This window comes from Drosophila nasuta, unplaced genomic scaffold (genome assembly GCF_023558535.2).
Source record: "Drosophila nasuta strain 15112-1781.00 unplaced genomic scaffold, ASM2355853v1 ctg18_pilon, whole genome shotgun sequence".
NCBI lineage: Eukaryota > Metazoa > Arthropoda > Insecta > Diptera > Drosophilidae > Drosophila > Drosophila nasuta.
The window spans coordinates 218,565-238,187 of NW_026869412.1; the positions used below are offsets into that span (position 1 = coordinate 218,565).

A 19,623-nucleotide genomic window follows, 5' to 3' on the forward strand; every position below is an offset into this window, starting at 1 on the left:
ACGCGTTGCATTTACTGCATGGACGTGGCTTGTGGCATGCGCACCTCAAGAACGTAAGCAAAGCGCTTTATTAACACTACTTGCATTTCCTAGCGACTCACTTGTTCTCACACCCCACAGCCCAAGCACTTTGTGGCACGCTACAGCGTCGCCAATTGGGGCATCTGCTTGCCGCATGCCTGCTCCGCCCACGTGGTGCACAGCATCATCGAAACTAGTCTGCGGCCCTACAACAATACGGGCATCGAATTTCACATCGACGTGCGCGACGAGCACTGCACGACCAGGCGCAAGATGACCTTGAGCAAGCTACTCGCCAAGGACAACAACTTTGCCATGGGCATGTGAGTGTAGCTGTCAGCTGTCAATAGTACAGCAAATGGCAATCGATACACTTGAATTCATTTCCAGATTTTTCATTGGTGCCTTGACAAGCGCTTGTGTTTTGTCCACCGTCTGGCAGCACTGGGATTGGCTCAGCAGCAAGCTGACGCGTCTTACTACAACCACAAGAGCTCCTCAAACTGATGATGATGAGCGCACAGAGGAGGTGGAAGAAGAAGTCACTGACGAGCAACAGCAGGCAGAGCAAGACGCTAAAGAGAAGAGTGCTCCGCCTGTGCATTTGCGGATTCTACAGGCGTTTTCACCACAACGCACCTGTCCCTTGAAGACCAGGACATTGACTTTCCGCTTATTCATCTGCTCAGAATACTGGCCACATTCATGGTCTATGTGAATCTGAAGTTTATCATGGCAGGCCACCTGCCCCTAACTAATCGGGATGCATTCGTTGGCACCGTAAATCGCTACTGGAGCTTGCCATATCGTCTGCCGCTGCTTCCCAGCGATCTGCTGCTGCTGCTCAGCGGATTCCTCAACGCCAACCAGCTGTCCCATCAAATGGAGGCCACCTGCCGCTTGAGTTTTGTGCGCAATGTGGCCACCAAGGCGTGTCGCTATGTGCCCACCATTCTCGCGGTTCTGGGCTTCCAAACTTGGATACTGCCTCATTTGGGCACCGGTCCGCTGTGGCAGTTGCTGGTGGCTGAGAATGCTCGTCTCTGTGAGGAGAACATGTGGCGCAGTGCGTTGAGTATGCAGAATACCGCCGACATGGAGGACATGGTAAGAAGTTTGCTGCGTCATTGATTGTCTTTTTATTTTTCAGTTTTTTAAATAACGAAGAAAGAGAACGAAACATCGATAATCGCAACTGTACATTGAATTCGTGCCGTTGATTGCATCAATCTCTTTATTTTCTGCATATAACCGAACTTAAATGCACTGCATATACATGTAATTGCAAACATATGTACATATTTTCAATTTCAAGTATTTCCTCTGTAGAATATTCAGTTATAAATGTTCAAAATTATGAAATTGCACGATTGATTGAATCTGCACAATATTATACGAACGTTGTGGTCATCGCATCTCTTGTAAAGAAATATTTTAGTTTTAATTACACATTGCGGATAATTGGATAATTTCTTGTGGAGGATTTTCACTAATTTTTCATATTCATAAACACAAATTATTACCTAAATTAATGATCACTTGCAATATTTATTGATTTGTCTCTTATGTCTCTATCATCAACAATATGAAGTGTAATTCACACAATATGCTTCATAATTTCAGTGCTCGCCATTCACCGTGCAACTCAGCTTGGATCTGCAACTGTATTTCTTGGGCGCCCTTATTGTTTGGTTGTATTTCACCGATCCCGAGGCTGGTTTCTTTCTATGCGGCGCCTTTCATGCGATGTCCGTTGCAGCACGCTATTCTCGCACCCAACGCGAGCACCTGGCACCATCTCTATTCCACGGCTTACAGTGTGTATTCCCATCCTATCCTACACCCTTATACCCCAAGTATTAAGTGTTAGGCAGAAGGAGATATCCCATACATGTATGTCTGTTCGTCTATGTCTGTTCGTCTATCTGTTCGTTTGTTTGAACACTTTGATCTCTCTCTCTCTCTCTATCTCTCTCTCTCTCTCTCTCTCTGAGAAAAATTTTGAAGACACAAAGGTGAGAATCATTGAAACATCTGTTAAAACAGATACATATATGGGTAATTCTTTGGTTAGGACTATATTTAGAGCTAAGCTTGATTTTAGAAACGTTTTCCGTTATACGATAAAATATATAAATTCGTTCATTTTTCGTACGATTCCATTTATTCATTTCTGCAATTATTGTAAAACAGAAAAATAATTCATAAATCATTCTTAACTCAAATTAAAGTGTTAATCAAGATCTACATATAAATAGTGGCGCGCGGAACATTTTCATCAGAGAATTACCCAAATGAATTCAAATACAAATGTTTGTATCAGTTGATGTTTCTGTTTGGCATATTCTTTAATTTGCTACCATTTTAACTTATTCAGGGTTAGTCTGTCAATTTGAGTAGCGAGTATCCCACAGTCGATAACACTTGAATGCAAATCTCATTTGCTCTTCACTTTTTACAGCGTAAACAAATTCTATCGAACTGCGAACCTAATTTACACATCGCCCATAACACGAGCCACCAGCTATCTCTTGGGCATTGGAGCGGCTCTCCTGTTCCGCAGCGAGTCCGGGGTCTTTCGGATACCCACACGCTTCAAGCGTGCCGGCTGGGCACTCGCTGTGCTAGCACTCGCCTGGTGCTTGTGGTCACCGGCCGCCGGTTTGACGAGCAAATACGTGTACAAGTCAACGGATGCGGCTGCATACTTAGCCTGGAGTCCCTTGATACTTGGTCTGGATGATTTTGATTGCTCCATTGGATAAGAGCATTGTGCAACGATTTCCGCATATTGCTCGACCAGTGGTGCTTCTGTCACGCCTAGAGATCCCACTGCAATTGGCCAGCTATGTGGTGGTACTCTGGACTACGGCGAGTGTCAAGGAGCCGCATCAATTTCTAATGTCTGATTTGGTACGAGACATTGATAATTCATTCGAGTGCACGTTTAATAATTTGCTCGACTTACTCTATAGATCAATCTGCAGGAGATAGCGTGCATTGTGTTGTTCGCACTGATTGTCGCCTTTCTCATTGATTACCCGGCTCAAGAGATTGGACTCTTGATACTAGATTTCAACTTTAGTGGCCCGCTTTTGACGCAGTCAAAGGATAAGGATGGAGCAGCTGATGACGCATCCATGGAGGAGAGCACTGAACTTAAATCGGACTCGCCAGAGCCAACCGATTCGATTTGGCCATCGGAATCGGATCCTGAAGATGAGAAATCCTCTGAATAATGTAATGTTTCAATTACAATTATCTATTTACATATATAATTTCCATATTAAAGTTCATAGCGAATTGATAGTTGAACAATGTAATAAAAGACAAAATTCGACTTGTAAATTCCCGGTATAATTTATCTTATAATTAGTTCAGAATCAGGATCAATAAGTTTCGAATATTTGGAAAAGTATTTGGAGCATATGAATTATCATCAAATAATCAGTTCTATCATCCCTAATTGACATCATAGTTTTTAAGTATTTTACTTTGAAAAAAAATTTATCTTCAAATATTTCAAATTTAAACAAAATACCTTTTATCTCCTAATCAAAACACGTTTTCCCCCATAAAAAGCCAACGGTTTTAAAAACGAAGAAAGCTTCACTAAAATCGTTAACATGTTTGCAAATTAAATTCAGATTATTGCGGTGATCATTCAAGATTAAGTACCTTTCATATTTATTGTATAAATTGCCAAACTGAAGCAAATACTTTATAGAAATGCTGTACATGCTGATCCCGCCGCATGAGGCAGCAAAGAACTACATTAATCCTAAACCTATTAGTCTTTGGCACAAGAGCCTATCGGTGGCGATTATGTATATTTGTAGGTGTGGGTGTGTTATCTCCAAGCTGAGAGAGAGTGTGTGTGTGAGTGTGTTATGACGCTTGATCTTTCACTTTTCGCTGACGCAGCGATTGGACATCTGATGTTTTCTCCTGATGTGCCCTATTGGTGGACTTGTCCAGCAACAAGAGATCATCGGTGCTGCTGCTTTCGCCAACATCGGAAATGTCGAATTTATCCATCGATGAGTCGTGATAACTGGACTCATCCTCATCGCGCAAACTGCTCGTGCTGTCGACAATCACCCGGCTGGCTTGGCTCTGCAGCTGATTGGTGAAGCGGGCGTATCGGATCTGCATGTTACGGAGCCAGGTGGCATCGGACCAGTGGTACCAGCTGAGCAGAAAAACGACCAATATAAAGAATAGATTGGTGCTAATGGCTGAAAAGGGAGTACACACAACAGAAATACCAATTTAGTTTAATTAACGACTTTAACAATTAGTCAGTTCTCTAATAGAGTAAACCAATTTAAATCAACTAGGCAATCATTATCCAGACCAAAACGATCACACAACAAGAAGATCACAAAAACAACACTTACCCACAATGGCCGAGAGCACCGGCCAATTGAACATGATGTAGCGCAGTCCAGAGAAATCCGCCTCGATGTGCAACGTCACCGTGTAGAACTGTATCTTTTGTGATTGTATCTCGACATAGACGTCTGTAATGGGATGCTGGCGTTCCTCCAAATACTGTGAGAATATCTCGACGGGCACCTTCTGGAACTCCTCCTTCCAACCAAGCACATAGAGCGGACTCAGCGCCCACGTGGAAAACAGGCGTACCAATGGCGAACGGTATCGCATCATTGCAGAGCGACACGAATGTCCGCGCAACATTGAATCATAGTCACGCATCTCAGCGCACACCATAAACATGCCCAGCTCCAAATTTTGCGGTGACTCCGGCATATCGATGTTGACAATCACCTTGTACGCCTGGCCCACCATCAGAAGTTGTTGCTTCTTCGTCAGCGAGACATGAGCGTGTGGAAAGGTACACGGTGTACTTGTCTCAAGGCATGTTCTGTAATTCGCATGAATGAAATGACAATGATCAGAGGTCAGAGGTCAGCGATCAACTAGCTACTCACTTGAACTGCATGTGAACGGGTCGCGTATGCGATATTGGTGGCATGTAGACATAATAGAAGGCGGCATATATGAATACGGCCAGCCAAATAATTAGCACCACAGCAAATGCGATCAGTCCCAGGCGCAACACCAGCTCCCTTAAGGTGTCCACCTTTTCATCGGCTTTGCTGCGAAGGCGATCGTACACATTGAGCGTAAGATTGACTGCGGGTCGCACAAAGAAGCGACGACCCAGGCCCAGCGGATCGCAGCAGAATATTATGAAACGCAGCAGGAAGTTCATCTTGTTTATGTCGCTATAGCTGTTGTTGCGTCGTCTATCGTCGCGACGTCGATCGACGATCGTATGAATCGAGTATCAACTCACCAACTACAGTTTGGGGGCGACTATTAAATACATTTATTGTTATAATTGACTGCTTATCGGCGATATAGCGCTGTGGGTAATTGCCAGATTTGCATGGTATGAAGTTCAAACTTTGAACGGCCGAAGCCGAACCATTATCAGCTGTGTTAACAGGTCTAATCATTCGCTAGCTGCGCTGAATCACTCACTTGCACGTCTTTCAAATGCCAAGCATCGATGTTGCTCCACTTCTTATCAACAACTTGCCAAAAAAACCTGGAAAACAATCGACGGCACTATCGATACAATCGATGTTTCTTAAATTTGTTAAACATCGATGGTTCTTAAATAAGAATCATGATCTCTGATCAAACAACTTCTTAAATGTTATTTTTATGTTTTATCAAAAACATCGATGGTCTCAAACATCGATTGTTTCGATCGATATATCGCATGGCGATAAGAGTGGTTAGGAAATGGCAACTCCAGGGGAGGGAAATTTGAAAATTGCTCCAACCTTTGAATATGTGGATTTTGCGGATTCAAGGAGTTGAATTTTGATGAAGGTTGGCGACAGTCGACCGGAAGATCGAGCAAAACGATCTTGACTGTCTTTTCTTTTCGGAGTGGTGACACGGAGTGGAATTTTGATCAAGGTAGGAGTCGGTCCACCAAAGAAATAGAAATACGGATGTTCGAAGAGTTGGTGTCTGTTTGCCTGCTTTACATACATTCGTTTGATGGTTGAAGCAGTAAAGCAACTAAAAAAGTTACAAGAAAGAAGTCGAGTGTGTGTGGGCGGTGAAAAAAGCAACAACAGTAACATCAACTGCAACAACAAGAGCAAGATCAGCAACAACAACCACAAACCCTGGTCCTGTGTGTCCGCTCTCCTCGCTCATTACGTTGCTTTTCTGTGCCCAAAGTGCCGGCAAGTGCAGTCCGGAGGAGGAATCACAGCACCAACGACAGACGCAAGTCCGATTACCACGTCGAGTGTGTAACGGCGCGCGACACCAGCTGCTACCATCACCGCTGGACAAGTGCGGACAGTCGTCGCCGCGAGACGACACACGGCGCTTTAACGATATGGAGCAGCATCGACGACATGGGATAGTGGGCGAGACGACGCCGCAAATGCTGGACCAGGAGGAGAAGCCCGTCTGAGTGAGTCGTGCTGCGGTGTCACCAGGCTCGGCCTGTCCGCCGACTAAATTTTTTTTGCGCACTCTCGTTCGGCAAGAAGAAACAGAGGATCACAATTAAAAAAAAAATGATTATATACATATTTATATATAAAGTACACTACACAACATTAGAAATCCACAAATCGTATTGAAGTATTGAAAAAAATAAGACAAAAATTATAATTCCAAATTAAAGTAAATTCAAATTTATTTTCTTGTAAAGAAATGACAGAGTAGGAACGACAGAACACCTTCATACATATATACATTCTTAAAAATCTACTTGATGCTGGATTATATGTTTATGTTTACTAATTTATATATATATACACACATTTTCTCTATTATAACCCATATCGCTCCTTCACCAATCCCGAGAGCTCTTAGGCAGGTCAAGGTAGATGATTAAGCGACTTAGATAAATACATATATTTTCAATTACGCGGCAGCTGTTTTGTTTTTCTATTAGTGATGCGTTTCTTCTGTCTTACAGCAGCTGTTTTGTATCGGTGGAGTTATCGATTGTGCGGATTGCGGGCCAGGGATGGAACTCCTCCTGAGTGCCGATGAGCCAGCCGGCGAGGATCCAGGGAGGACAAACAGTCCGTAACAGCTTTATTTAAAATTAACAATTTAGACAAGGTTTATAATGGCATATATATAGATTATTAAAAGATATTTAAATTATACAAAAAGTTTGTTAATAGCAATGAATTATTTCACTGCATTTTGTGGTAATCCATTGCTGATATCGTTGCAACACTACATATTCATTAATCGATTGCATGTGACTGGCGCTTATCGACATCTCGACTATTGTGTCTTCATTAATAAAATGCCAACTTATTGCGTTAAAATTATTTAAATATCAGCAAAATCAATACATTATCAATATTATTATTTATTTTTTAATTCTAATGCATAAATTTCCAACACAACGATTATTTATTATAATTTGAAATGACCGCGTCATACCATATTATAGCCGTCGATAGTATCGAGAGTATCTAGAAGTTTAGTTTTTGTGTATCAACCAGACAAAACATATGGGCACCATTTATAAACAATGGAGATATTTGCAACGTCCAAGTGGTTCAGCCAAACATACACAATGTGCTAAGTAAAACGAGACGCGGACTATGAATAACTACAGATACCATGGCGGGGCCGGAGGAGTTGGAGGCTACTATGGCATTGAAGTACGCGAAGTGCATCATCAGCGCATCCCGTACCCACATCACTTCACATTTGTTAGCTCCTATGTAAAGTACATGATATTTATGTTGAATTTCATGTTTTGGCTATTCGGTGGGCTGCTGCTAGGCATCGGCATCTATGCGTTCATGGACAAATGGATAGAGGCCAATGGCTTGGTCAAGTTGGAGAACATTTATGATGTAGTGCTCAACATATCGCTGGTCATGATTATTACGGGCATTGTCATCTTTATAGTTAGCCTAGCTGGCTGCTTGGGTGCCCTTCGTGAAAATACCTCTCTGCTGAAATTTTATTCGCGTTGCCTGCTAATATTCTTTCTCATGGAAATGGTCGTAGGTAATACAAGGATTATTTTACAAAAAAAATTGCCTAATCAGTCTCCTGATAAAATCAAAACACATATAATTGCTATTTGCACTATCAACTCGACAATTAACTCAACGTTTACTCATCGAAAACTACTTGAATTCCCATTAGCAGACCTCAAAATATTATTCCAATAATCAAAATAATGTCGAAAATACTATATGGTTCCTTAGTTAGATCAGAGATTTATCAGGCGGTGTGTTATTTGTAAATTGAATAGTGTACATATAATATACATATAATTTTCTGCAGCCATCATCTGTTTTGTGTTTCCACAACACATGAACGAGTTTGTGGAATATCAGTTCACCGATAAGATCATACACTACTATCGCGATGACCCAGATTTGCAGAATTTCATTGATTTTGCGCAGCAGCAGTTTAAGTGCTGTGGCCTCAGCAACGCTGGCTACCATGACTGGAACAAAAACGAATATTTTAACTGCTCATCGCCATCGGTAGAGAAATGCGGCGTGCCATACAGTTGCTGCATCAATGCCACTGATATTATGTGCGGATATGCGGTGCAGCAGGAATCTGTGGCAGCTGCCAGCAAATTGATCTGGACAAGTGGCTGCATTGAAATCGTTCGCGTCTGGGCTGAACGCAATCTCTATATGATTGCGGGCGTTGCCCTTGGCATTGCTCTCATCCAATTACTGGTTATATATTTAGCCAAAACTTTAGAGGGTCAAATCAAATTGCAGAAGTCGCGCTGGACCAATTAATTGGGCGCTATAGGAGATTACAACAGGAATGCCTTACTTTGAAAAATCATCGTGTGTCATATTTATAATGCCCTTAAACTTTGCGTAATCGATTCGATTCTTTGTGTTTGCAATATAATTTTTGTAAACTAGGATTTCTTTTCATCCTTATTGTGTTATCAGCGTCATATTATTTTTGCGTTTTTCAAAATTTTAATTAAATTGTGTTTTCAACACAGCACAACTCATTTGTTGTGTTATATAAACAAAAGGGTATTACTTTTGAAATATTAAAATACCTGTCCTTAACGCATAATTACGCATTTTTGCAAAATTACAAATGTATTACTATGAACATGTTTCGGTTTTTAGAGGCTGATATTAGTTTCTAAGTCTTCAGCTTATAAACAAAACATATAAAGTTAAATTACAATAAATATAACGCGTATCCATATACATAATGCATACAATATATAACTGAAAAAGAAAACTATATAAATTCATTCTTGATTTTTTAAAGGAAAAGTACAAAGAATTTGCACTTATTGATATATTCAATGAAAGTTTTGGAATCACAGTGGACAGAGCTTAGCGAGAACTTTTGCGTAATGTGATTTATTGAAATTGAATTTCACATCGGCCGATCAGCCAACATAATTGTTATAATTTGGATATGACAAAGTTAACTATCAACTACATCGTACAATATTTAAAAAAAAAAAAATCATATCCTGTTATGTGTTATCAGGTGGAATATGTGAATATCTTTTATGCGTTACTTTATATAATACCAAATTAGTAGTTGAGCTTGAGGGCAAAATCAACATCCATTTTGATAGATGGTTTGCGTATATAGACAGCTGCATCACGCTGTTCCACCTCCAGCTGCTGGGCAACACCATTCACAGTGATTGTGGCGCTGCTGGGCACACGATTAAGACCAGCGATGACGATGCGCTCGATCCAGGCATCTGATTTATATTTGGGCTTGCCAGTGAAACGATTGGTCAACTGGTTGTTAGCAAACTCATAGTTCACATAGATGTATTGACCATCGCGGTATGCATAGGATTTCTCATCGTCCAGATATAGAGTGCCATCAGCCTTGCCCTGACGATCCAGGCAAATGACCAGAGTGTACGGATCGTTCAGCATGAGAGCAGACGAACGGCGCAGACGCTCCTTCTTGGGCACAATGCTGCCACCGCGTTGCCAAACTGGTATCTAACTCAATATAAAATACAAATATGAAAATTAATTGCTTGAATGGGAGGGAAGAGCACTAACTTTATATTCGGTAACTGGTATTGACTCGGAGCCGGTGCGCTCCTGACGCTGATATGTATCGACATCATACCAATAATCACCATTCTTTTTATCATCAATAGCTGGGAAATACACATCCACTTTGCTAACGCCCTGCTGCATAACTGGACGCACCAACAGACGCTGCTGCACCAACAGCTGGCTGTCAATGGCGAACGCTTCCTTGTCCTGTGGATAATGGGCCAACAGTGGACGTATTACTGGGGCACCAGTCTGCTCCAGCTCATAGAAACTTGTATACCATAACGGCAAATAGCTGTAGCGCTTAAGCAATGCACTCCTGATAATGAGGCGAGTGCGCTCTGGGAAGAGCCATGGCTCACGGCGCTTGGTATCGATGTGAGCATGGGCACGGAAGAATGGCAAAAACGCGCCGGTTTGATACCACCGCTCTAACAGTTCGCTGTCTGGATTTCCAAAAAAGCCACCAACATCGGCGCCACAGAACGAGAAGCCAGCGACGGCTTCTGTCAGGCACATCTTGATCGAATGCTGCAAATGGGACCAATCCGCCAGATTATCGCCTGTCCAAATAGCGGCATAACGCTGCGAGCCCGCGAAATGGGCACGTGTCAAGATGAAGGGACGCTGGTTGGGATCACGCTTTTGCAGGCCATCAAAGGTGCCCATGAGATGCATGTGACCGTAGAGATTGTGAACATCGCGATGCTCCCAGTTTCCATAGTGTATCAGATCCTTGGGTGCGGTAATTTCGGGACCATTAAAAACAGACGGTTCGTTCATATCGTTCCAGATCATCACATCCTCGGTGACAGTCTTGAATTTAGACAGATGATATTGGCTGGCGTAATAATCACGCACAACGGGATTGAAAAAGTCCGGATAACTGGCAGAGCCGGGCCAGCACCAGCCCTCGTAGTCATTACCCTCGCGTGTTTTCACATAATAGCCCTTCTCCGTGCAGTCCGAATGGAAGAAGTAGCTGTTGTCGCGCTTAATGTGCGGATCGATAATCACAACCAAATGACGTCCTAGTTCGGTAAGATTCTTGATCATAGTCAACGGTTCGGGGAACTTAAATTTGTCCCAGGTGAAATAACGCTTGCCATCGGTATACTCAATATCCAACCACATAGTATCCATGGGCATGTTGAACTCATCATACTTGGCCGACACGGTGGTCACATCGCGCTCATCGTTGTAATTCCAGCGGCTCTGATGGTAGGCCAGCGAGAACAATTGCGGCAGGTCATGTGTGCCCGTCAAGGCGGTGTACTGCTGGAACACATCCATGGGCTGCGGACCAAGCATTATAAAGGCATCGACAATTCCTGACTCTGAAATAAAGTGCGCTGCCGGTGGAGTTGATTTGCGTGAGCCCGACACAAAGTTCACCAGCGAGGAGACCACATTCGTTTCTGCGGTGTATATGTCCACCCAGGTCTCGGCAGCATTCTGCCAATAGACGCCGGCAGTGCGCTGAGGGCTGAAATATACCATAAACAAGATTCGTAATAAGTATATAGCTAAATTCAAAATTGAATAGCTATGATATTAAGAACTCAATAAGAGTTTTAGATCCTCCGAATGATCAAGATAAAGCACAACAAAAACAATAGCAACATCTATTTTGTCTATGTAGACACTAAGTGGAAAAAACAATTGAGAAAACTAAAGTCGTCTCGGCTGTTGACCCTGATCAATAAAACATTTCCTTTATAGGGTCGGAGATACATCCTTCTGCTTGTTATATAAAATTCTTGGTGTCACAAAGTAGTAATACCCTTTTATCTTACGGTTCGCGGGTTTAACAAAAATATAGACGATACGTACATAGGACTCGCATACTTTTCTATATATTGGTGAAAGTATTTCTGCGTGTTATACGTTAATTAACTCATTTCCATATTTTATCATTTGAGGGGAATGGCTACCGAGCTAATAACAATTTTTGTGAAGGGAGTAATTTTGTGTATTACCTGCTTACAACTAGAAAAAAAAGAGTTCAACTTACCCATGACCGTAAAGCACAGGTACGGAGCCATAAAGTGCCATCTTGCTGTCCACAATGTACTCAAAGACATCGAGATTGTACAGACGATACGGATCCGTGCCCGAGGTGGACTTAAGAGCAAAGCTATCGGCATGTTCTGGTATGCCGAAGAGCACTTCAGCAGCGGGGAATGAGAAATCAAGAGCAACGGCTTCGGGTCCGTAGGGTTTGCTATCGTGATGGGACTTAAAGTTCTCTTCCCACGAGCCAGGTTCATCCAATGTCTCCGGGACCTCTACATTCTGTTGCTGCTCGCCACTATCTGGCAAAGCTTGTTCCTGTGTCTTCTGCCGCAAGTGCTCAAAGTACAGCCAATTCTTAGCGTTCACCGAGACAACATGCACATCGTTTTCATAGAAATCAATGCGAAACGGATCACCATGTATGACCGCCTTTGAGTGGCCAGACGTTACGGTCAACTCGCCATCTGATTCCTGAACACGTATGGTAACCGTCTTTGGTTGTGCCTTCAGTGCGTGCTCAACACGATAGCGTGGACGCAAAGGTGTCTTCTCATCAATCTGCAGGCGGAATGTGCTGCCCACTAAGGCCTCTAACTTGAATGTGAACTGATGATGGTTCTCTTTATTCAACAAATCAACAGTCACTGAATCGCTGTACGTGTTCAATGTGCCCGATATAAGAGAATATTTGCTGCCCGAACTCTGCACTTTGCGAGATCGCCTAATAAAAACGAAATAGAGATTGAAAGGAAGCGAAAAGGTACATCTATCTATGAAACATGTTTATATAAAAGTCATACCTGCAAAAACTGCTCTGCTCGCAGGTCTTGAAATTTGTTGGATCAACGCCAGAACCATAGTTGATCCATCCCCCAATTAGGAAGCAAAAGAACACTGCACACCTCATATTTGCCCTTGTCTTTTCTTGGCAAGGTTTCTTTTACTGATTATTGTTGAATCAAATCTGTAAAATATAATAGAAATAGCAACTCACCAATGAAAAAGTGTTTGATTTTATCTCGAAACTCTCGTCCCAAAAAACTAATAAGTTAGTATCAAGCGGAGAATATATTCTAAAATATCTAAAAATATCTGACCTGTTTGTTTACAGAAACAGTTATGTACAAGAACATAGCCAACTTTCGAACAAATAAATAATAATAAATATGAAAGCTTTAGTAAATTCTACACATACATATGTTTCGCATGTTTTTTTTCCTTTTTTACCGTCTCCATTGTTTTTCATAACGATATGATTGTCGGCAAACTGTCGAATTAACAATTTTGGAACACGTCACACGTTCGACATAGATAGAGCCGGCATTTTCATTCACCATCAAATTTGACTTAAATATGCTATGTATATTTAATTTCATGTGCTACAAATGTTGCATTAATGCAGCCACTTTTCAGCTACATTCTAATTAATGCATCAAGTGCAGCGTATTTATTTTCCTGGCGCAAATTCCCTTACATGTACTGCATTGCCTTCATCACCTCCCACCAAACACAATTGCTTAAAACTATATAACTATTGCTTTATTAACATACCAAAATGACATGAATAAAACACCACTAATTGCATAAATTGTTTTAATACATACCCAAATACAAAAAAACAAGTTGACAATTGTGTCAATATAAGAAAATTGTTTTTTTTTTTTATCGAGAAGCTTTGAAAGATATCGCTTTGGCTATGTTTTACAGTGTGACCGCGGCGTCATCGCATAACTGATATCGCGTGCAGGTGGTATCGATAGCTATCGAAACCACCTGCCTTTCGATTCGAATTTTTGCATTATATTTTCAAAATACTTGCTTACGGTCACACCGCGGAAATTTAATTTTTTTTTAATACAAAGCTTGAAGATTTCTTCAATAAACATTTAATTTGTATTGTTCGGCTGAAACAACATCGATCATTGCCTTAGAAAATACGGTATCGAATTTTCCATCGATGTTTCTTTACCACAAATATTTTATGAAGTTTTTATTTTTTTAAACAAATACGCACATTAATTATAATATATAATTAAATACGTTATGCAATTTGGGACAATTTAACGCATGTACTTAGCAATTAATAGCGAATTAAGTTGCTGATGGGGAAAGAGCGGCGCAGACTCATGCACTTCTCGCGATCAATAAACAAGGCGTTGACCTTGTTCCTCAAATCCTCCTCCAGGATGCAGCGTGTCTTCAGCAACGATTGATGAGTGGCCTCCGCTTCCTGCAACTTATGGTGCAGCACGTCAACAGTGCCCTGAATGTCTTGCACCTCCTGCACAAGTCGATCGTGGGCCGTATCCCTAAATGCAACAACGTATGAATAATTTATTTTGTATAATAATAATTGAAGAATCATACTTGCAGAGCTCCATGCCCTCGCGATGTGAGCGTGCCTCGAGCCGAGTCTGAGCGACCTTAAGTGGATTCGACTTGTCCTGTATGGCCTTCTGCAGTAGAAATAGATGCTTCTCCATATCGAACAACTCCTGTTGCACCTTCTGCAAGTGCAATTGCACGCGATTCTTGGCACCCGCCATCTCCTGAGAGCGCCGATCGAGCGCATTATTTGTGTTATTCCAAAAGTCCCAGACGGATGACGCGACCGCATTGACCACATTTTGTGAGTCACTGCGCAACTGCGAAAGCTTGGCACGCTCAGCCTGTGAACGCTTCACATGCTCGCTGCTGGCAAGTGCCCAGGAATCCTGACTGCTGACAGTTGGATCGTATTTCTCAATGCCACCAAAATAAGTGATGCCACGACTGTAGTTGTTCAAGCGATGACACATCGAATCAATGCCCATTGTCGACTCCTTCTGTGTGACGTCGATCTCAAGCAAATGCTGAGCGCCCCGACAATCGATCGCCTGCTTGGCGATCTTCTCGTGCAGCTCCTTGAGGCGATCGCGTGAGTTACGCAAATGATTTATCTCCAACAGCAGCGCCTTCTCCACGTTATCGTGCACCTTCTCCATACCCTGTCGCGCCTCGCGATGAAACAGACACTCCTGGGCAATATGCAGCGGCACCTCCAGATCCAACATGGCTTTACCGCATTGACGCTGCAGCTCATTGATGTCCGACATCTCGCCAATGAGCTTTTCCAGTTCGGCATTGAGTTCATTGCGCCAAAAAGTCAAGTCCGTGATGCGCTCACCTAAACGACGGCCAGCATCACGTTGACCTGCCGTCGCCGTTTCGTCCGTCTCGCGCATTAGACGCACTGCATCATTGCGCATACGTTCGGATAAATTACTATCGACAGAGATAGAGAGGTAACGGATTAACGAAAGACCCTCGAGCAAGTATGCTTACCGATTTGTATTCGACTCGCCGTAGATTCCCAGATTGTTGCTGTGCCACTCGTTGTTGGTGTAGCGCGTGTAAAGTGCAGCACGTGCCGCATGCTGCGGGTTCCGCTCGAAACCCGTCACCAAATTGGGGAAAATCATCCCCTCGGTCTTCATTCCTTGGGGCACAAAGCATGGCTGTGTCATTTGATTTGTCACCGGCTGCTCGGGCATATGTTTAATCTCAATCATTTCGAAAGCCATCTTTGGGCGCCAGGGATGACGTTGCGTTGTCTCATAGCTGGCGGCCAAACGTGTGGACACCGCGGGTCCACCAACGGGCTCCATGCAGGGCGGTGCTCCGGCCTGACTCCATGGCTGCAATTGAGAATACATCACACTTTGTGTTGGCAGCGCATTGTTTGCTGTATCATGGTGATTCGACATGGTTAAATGTTGTTTAAGCTACTTTGACAAAGAATTTTTACGTGAAATTTTGTAAATAAAACTTTGCAAAAATTGTATAAAAAATAGAAGATACTAAAAAAATATAGACGTAGTTTTTTTACTCGATGCTAACTGTACGAGATTGCAAGTGTAAATGAAATATGAAATATCCTGATCAAACAGCTTGAACCATTTGTTGTTAAAAGCAGAGCCTACTTCAGACATAAGATTCAATTATTCGCAAGGTGTGTGTATAATAAGAGTTGTTGGATGGTTTCTATAATTGAAGTGTACTATATCTCTAATTTCTCCTCTCAATAAAATCATTCTGAAATAATTATTAAATTAAAATAAATTCATTGATTTTTCAAATGAAATTCAAAAACAAGAGTTTAAAAATGATTAAAATTGTATGTACAATTTTCCCATCCCTGCCATTTTTTTCTTAATTCAAATTTACGCGTTTCATAACTGTAAAGTGCTGATTTCTCGAAAATAAAATAACATGCTGTGAATTTTAAAGTGTGATTGAGAACGAATGATTTGATGATACATATGATTCCATTAGATTGCGATGATCCTTGCGTTCGGTGTATTCGTTCATGTCCGCTGTGGGCCATTTGCTCATCAGATTATCCTTGACTAGGCGGTGATCAAAATTGCTATTCTCGATGTATGAGTGCTTGTGGAATTTAGTGACCTCGTGACCCTTTAATGGTGCCATTATGTTTGTCAAATTCTCGTGCTCACTCACAATGGGCACACTGGAGCGTAAGAGTAGATTCTTAAGAGTTTCAGGTGCCTTCTGAGGATTTGGATTGCGTTGGCGAGCTACAGTATCTTCGATCGCCCAGCAGAGCATTTGAGCAGAAAACACTATATAACACTGGTTTTCTTCCTGGAAGCTACAAGGTCGAGTGAATTGTTCTGCAAGCTGACGCGGAAATTCCGTTACTGAATTATGACAGTTCGTTTGCGTTGTTAGTTTGTGAATTTGTTGATTTGGTGAACTTATTGATTTAACTTTGTCGTAGTTACTTGGTAGCCAAGGTTTACTGTTTGCTGTTGATGTTCATGTTGATGCCTTGTAATAGTTGCGAAATCAATGACCATGACAGTATCGAGGGAATCGGGGTTTAAGTTCAATGTCCCATTTAGGGTTATACGAAATGGGAACACAATTGCAATATCGGTTGACAAGTGTTTCAATAGTCCATTTAATGTGCGTGCCTAAGAAAATATAAATTTTCTGATAGAACTCTAATCTATTACCTTTTCGGTTTTATATAAAACAAGTAAGAAAGCTACAGTCGAGTGTGCTCGACTGAGAGATGCCCTCTACCCGTTTTGAATAAAAGCAAAATATTGCTGTATTATTCTCAAAATATACTAAAAATGCTACAAAGATACTAAAAATATTCTGAATGATATATTATATACAAAGATTCTAAAAATATTCTGAATGATAAATTTGGTATATCGATATAGTACCACATTCAAAATATACCATTGACAGCACAATGTACCAGATTGTCAGCCAAAGTAACAAAGAACCCTTGTCAGTAGGCGTTTTTGCCCATACAAAAGTATTTCTTTAATAATTTCGACAATTTTTATCTGATCGCAACCAAGTTTTCAGGAATCACAACTACTATTTTGTAAATTTTGAGAATATTACCGCAATATTTTGATTTTACTCAAAATGGGTAACGGGTATCTCACAGTCAAGCACACTCGACTTTTTTTTCTAGCAAAACAGTGATGTATTATTCTGAAAATATACGGAAGTAATATGCCATAAAAATACTTAAAATATACCAAATTCTGTCATTGTTATATTTAAATAGTTGCTACATTCAAAATATGTCATAGAGAAAAAAATATACCAAATTACCAGCCAAAACTATAGAGACCCATAGTATGTAAGAGTTTTTTTTCATACAAAAGAATTCCTATAAATTTTTTTAACCGATCGCACCCGGTAATCATAAACACTGGAGATAATTGATGATCATAATGAAGTAAACGACAGTTCAAATGCTTTAAGTTTTACTCCAGAGAACCAAATCTTCGAAGCCGATGTAGTTGGTGCATCTAGGATTTTATGCTGCACTTCGGGACACACACTTGCTATTAAAATATCCCACTTGACATTCCAAACATAAATTTCAAGAGATTCAGTAGCCTAATACATTTCGATGCATGTTCTATGCTAAATGAGATTTGAGCAAATTTCACACACTTTCCAAGTATGTAAAGCAAATAAACCGCAATTTGTAAAGTTTGTCGTTACCGCAAGAATCAAGTAATAAAACGAACTGGATAAACATGAGCCTGACTCTCAAGAGAGTTATGTATGTAAAATCTGTGCACACTGAAGCCAGTGGTGTCATTTTTTTCTAAGCAAAATAAGCTGGATCAGCGAAAATAAAAAGCTAAAAAAAAGCGGAGTACCAGAGAAAAAAGTTAGGAAAAAAGCTTATTTTAATGAAGCAATGTGGTGTATGTTTTCCATTTATAAACCCTCAGTTCAATACGTAATATAAAATATAATTGGTAATTGTCTGACAGATGTCACATGTGACCATCTTTACAGTGAAAAACAAGTAAGAAAGTTACAGTCGAGTGTGCTCGACTGTGAGATACCCGCTACCCATTTTTAATAAAGGCAAAATATTGCGGTATCATTTTCAAAATATACCGAAAATACTACAAGAATACTAAAAATGGTGTGTTTGGTATATCGATATAGTACACCATTCAAAATATACAATAGACGGTACAATGTACCAGATTGTTGGCCAAAACAACTAAGAGCCTTAGTAAGTAGTCGTATTTGCCATACAAAAGCATTTCTTTAATAACAATTTTTATCTTATCGTAACCAAATTTTCAGGAATAACAACTACTGTTGTTATTATTGTATATGCCAAAATTCGCAGCTCTACCTTTGAAATTACGCTTGTTATTATTTTTTTGATTTGCAGGGACAGAAATGGGCGTGGCAAAATTTTAAAACAAACTTGATATGCGTGCAAACATAACAAATGCTATCGAAAATTATAGCTCTATCTCTTATAGTCTCTGAGATCTATGTGTTCATACGGACAGACGGACAGACACACAGACGGACATGGCTAGATCGAATCGGCTGTTGATCCTGATCAAGAATATATATACTTTATAGGGTCGGAGATGCCTCCTTCTACCTGTTACATACATTTCCTGCCGGCACAAAGTTATTTTACCCTATGGGTAGCGGGTATAAAAATTAATTGTTTAAATGCTATTTAGTCACATATGAAAGAGCTAAGAACTTAATAATAATACAAAATCTGTTCTATAAGTGGCATTCTTTGACAACATCTCAAAATTAGTCCCATATTCAAGTTTTTCTTAAATATATTAATAATTGAATAGTTTATAAATCAACATTATCACATTTTATTGATCAAATGACGATTAATATGTTGTGCGGATTGTTATCCATTTCCCTTTCTGTGCTTTTCGGTCATTATTTGCAAAACAATAAACGGTATTATTTGAAATAATTTTAATGCGCAAAAATTTGAAACTGTAATAATGAGCTAATTAAAATCGAAATCGTTTATGCTGAAATACGGCCACACTTAACAAATCAGGTACTTAAAGAAGGTGAAAGATGGAGGATTTCACTTTAGCGAAATATTCAAAATCTGACCGAATTTTAATAATATATAATTTCAATACACTTTACCAAAAGGAAATGGCGCCATTTCGATATAATGTATGTT

At 40.7% G+C, this 19,623-nt stretch overlaps 5 protein-coding genes across 5 annotated transcripts; 2 read left to right on the forward strand and 3 right to left on the reverse strand.

Moving 5' to 3' along the window:
- The first annotated feature begins 599 nt into the window (after positions 1-599).
- LOC132797756 (uncharacterized) lies at positions 600-5,699 on the forward strand. Its single transcript, XM_060809535.1, has 4 exons — positions 600-1,128; positions 1,645-1,838; positions 2,483-2,934; positions 2,997-5,699. The coding sequence occupies exons 1-3, from the start codon at positions 727-729 to the stop codon at positions 2,784-2,786; spliced, it is 900 nt and encodes a 299-aa protein (XP_060665518.1). The 5' UTR covers positions 600-726; the 3' UTR covers positions 2,787-2,934; positions 2,997-5,699.
- On the reverse strand, positions 3,685-5,260 carry LOC132797753 (seipin-like). The gene is made up of 3 exons (XM_060809533.1): positions 4,977-5,260; positions 4,422-4,909; positions 3,685-4,259 (listed from the first exon to the last, which is right to left on the reverse strand). The coding sequence occupies exons 1-3, from the start codon at positions 5,258-5,260 to the stop codon at positions 3,910-3,912; spliced, it is 1,122 nt and encodes a 373-aa protein (XP_060665516.1). The 3' UTR covers positions 3,685-3,909.
- A 1,689-nt stretch (positions 5,700-7,388) lies between the features above and the next one.
- LOC132797757 (tetraspanin-33-like) lies at positions 7,389-13,069 on the forward strand. Its single transcript, XM_060809536.1, has 2 exons — positions 7,389-8,064; positions 8,347-13,069. The coding sequence occupies exons 1-2, from the start codon at positions 7,650-7,652 to the stop codon at positions 8,820-8,822; spliced, it is 891 nt and encodes a 296-aa protein (XP_060665519.1). The 5' UTR covers positions 7,389-7,649; the 3' UTR covers positions 8,823-13,069.
- Positions 9,516-13,039, reverse strand: LOC132797749 (neutral alpha-glucosidase AB). The gene is made up of 4 exons (XM_060809526.1): positions 12,905-13,039; positions 12,103-12,825; positions 10,089-11,574; positions 9,516-10,025 (listed from the first exon to the last, which is right to left on the reverse strand). The coding sequence occupies exons 1-4, from the start codon at positions 13,009-13,011 to the stop codon at positions 9,597-9,599; spliced, it is 2,745 nt and encodes a 914-aa protein (XP_060665509.1). The 5' UTR covers positions 13,012-13,039; the 3' UTR covers positions 9,516-9,596.
- Positions 13,070-14,002: 933 nt separating the features above from the next.
- Positions 14,003-16,007, reverse strand: LOC132797751 (tektin-3). The gene is made up of 3 exons (XM_060809531.1): positions 15,429-16,007; positions 14,472-15,368; positions 14,003-14,413 (listed from the first exon to the last, which is right to left on the reverse strand). The coding sequence occupies exons 1-3, from the start codon at positions 15,848-15,850 to the stop codon at positions 14,185-14,187; spliced, it is 1,548 nt and encodes a 515-aa protein (XP_060665514.1). The 5' UTR covers positions 15,851-16,007; the 3' UTR covers positions 14,003-14,184.
- Between the last annotated feature and the right edge of the window lie 3,616 nt (positions 16,008-19,623).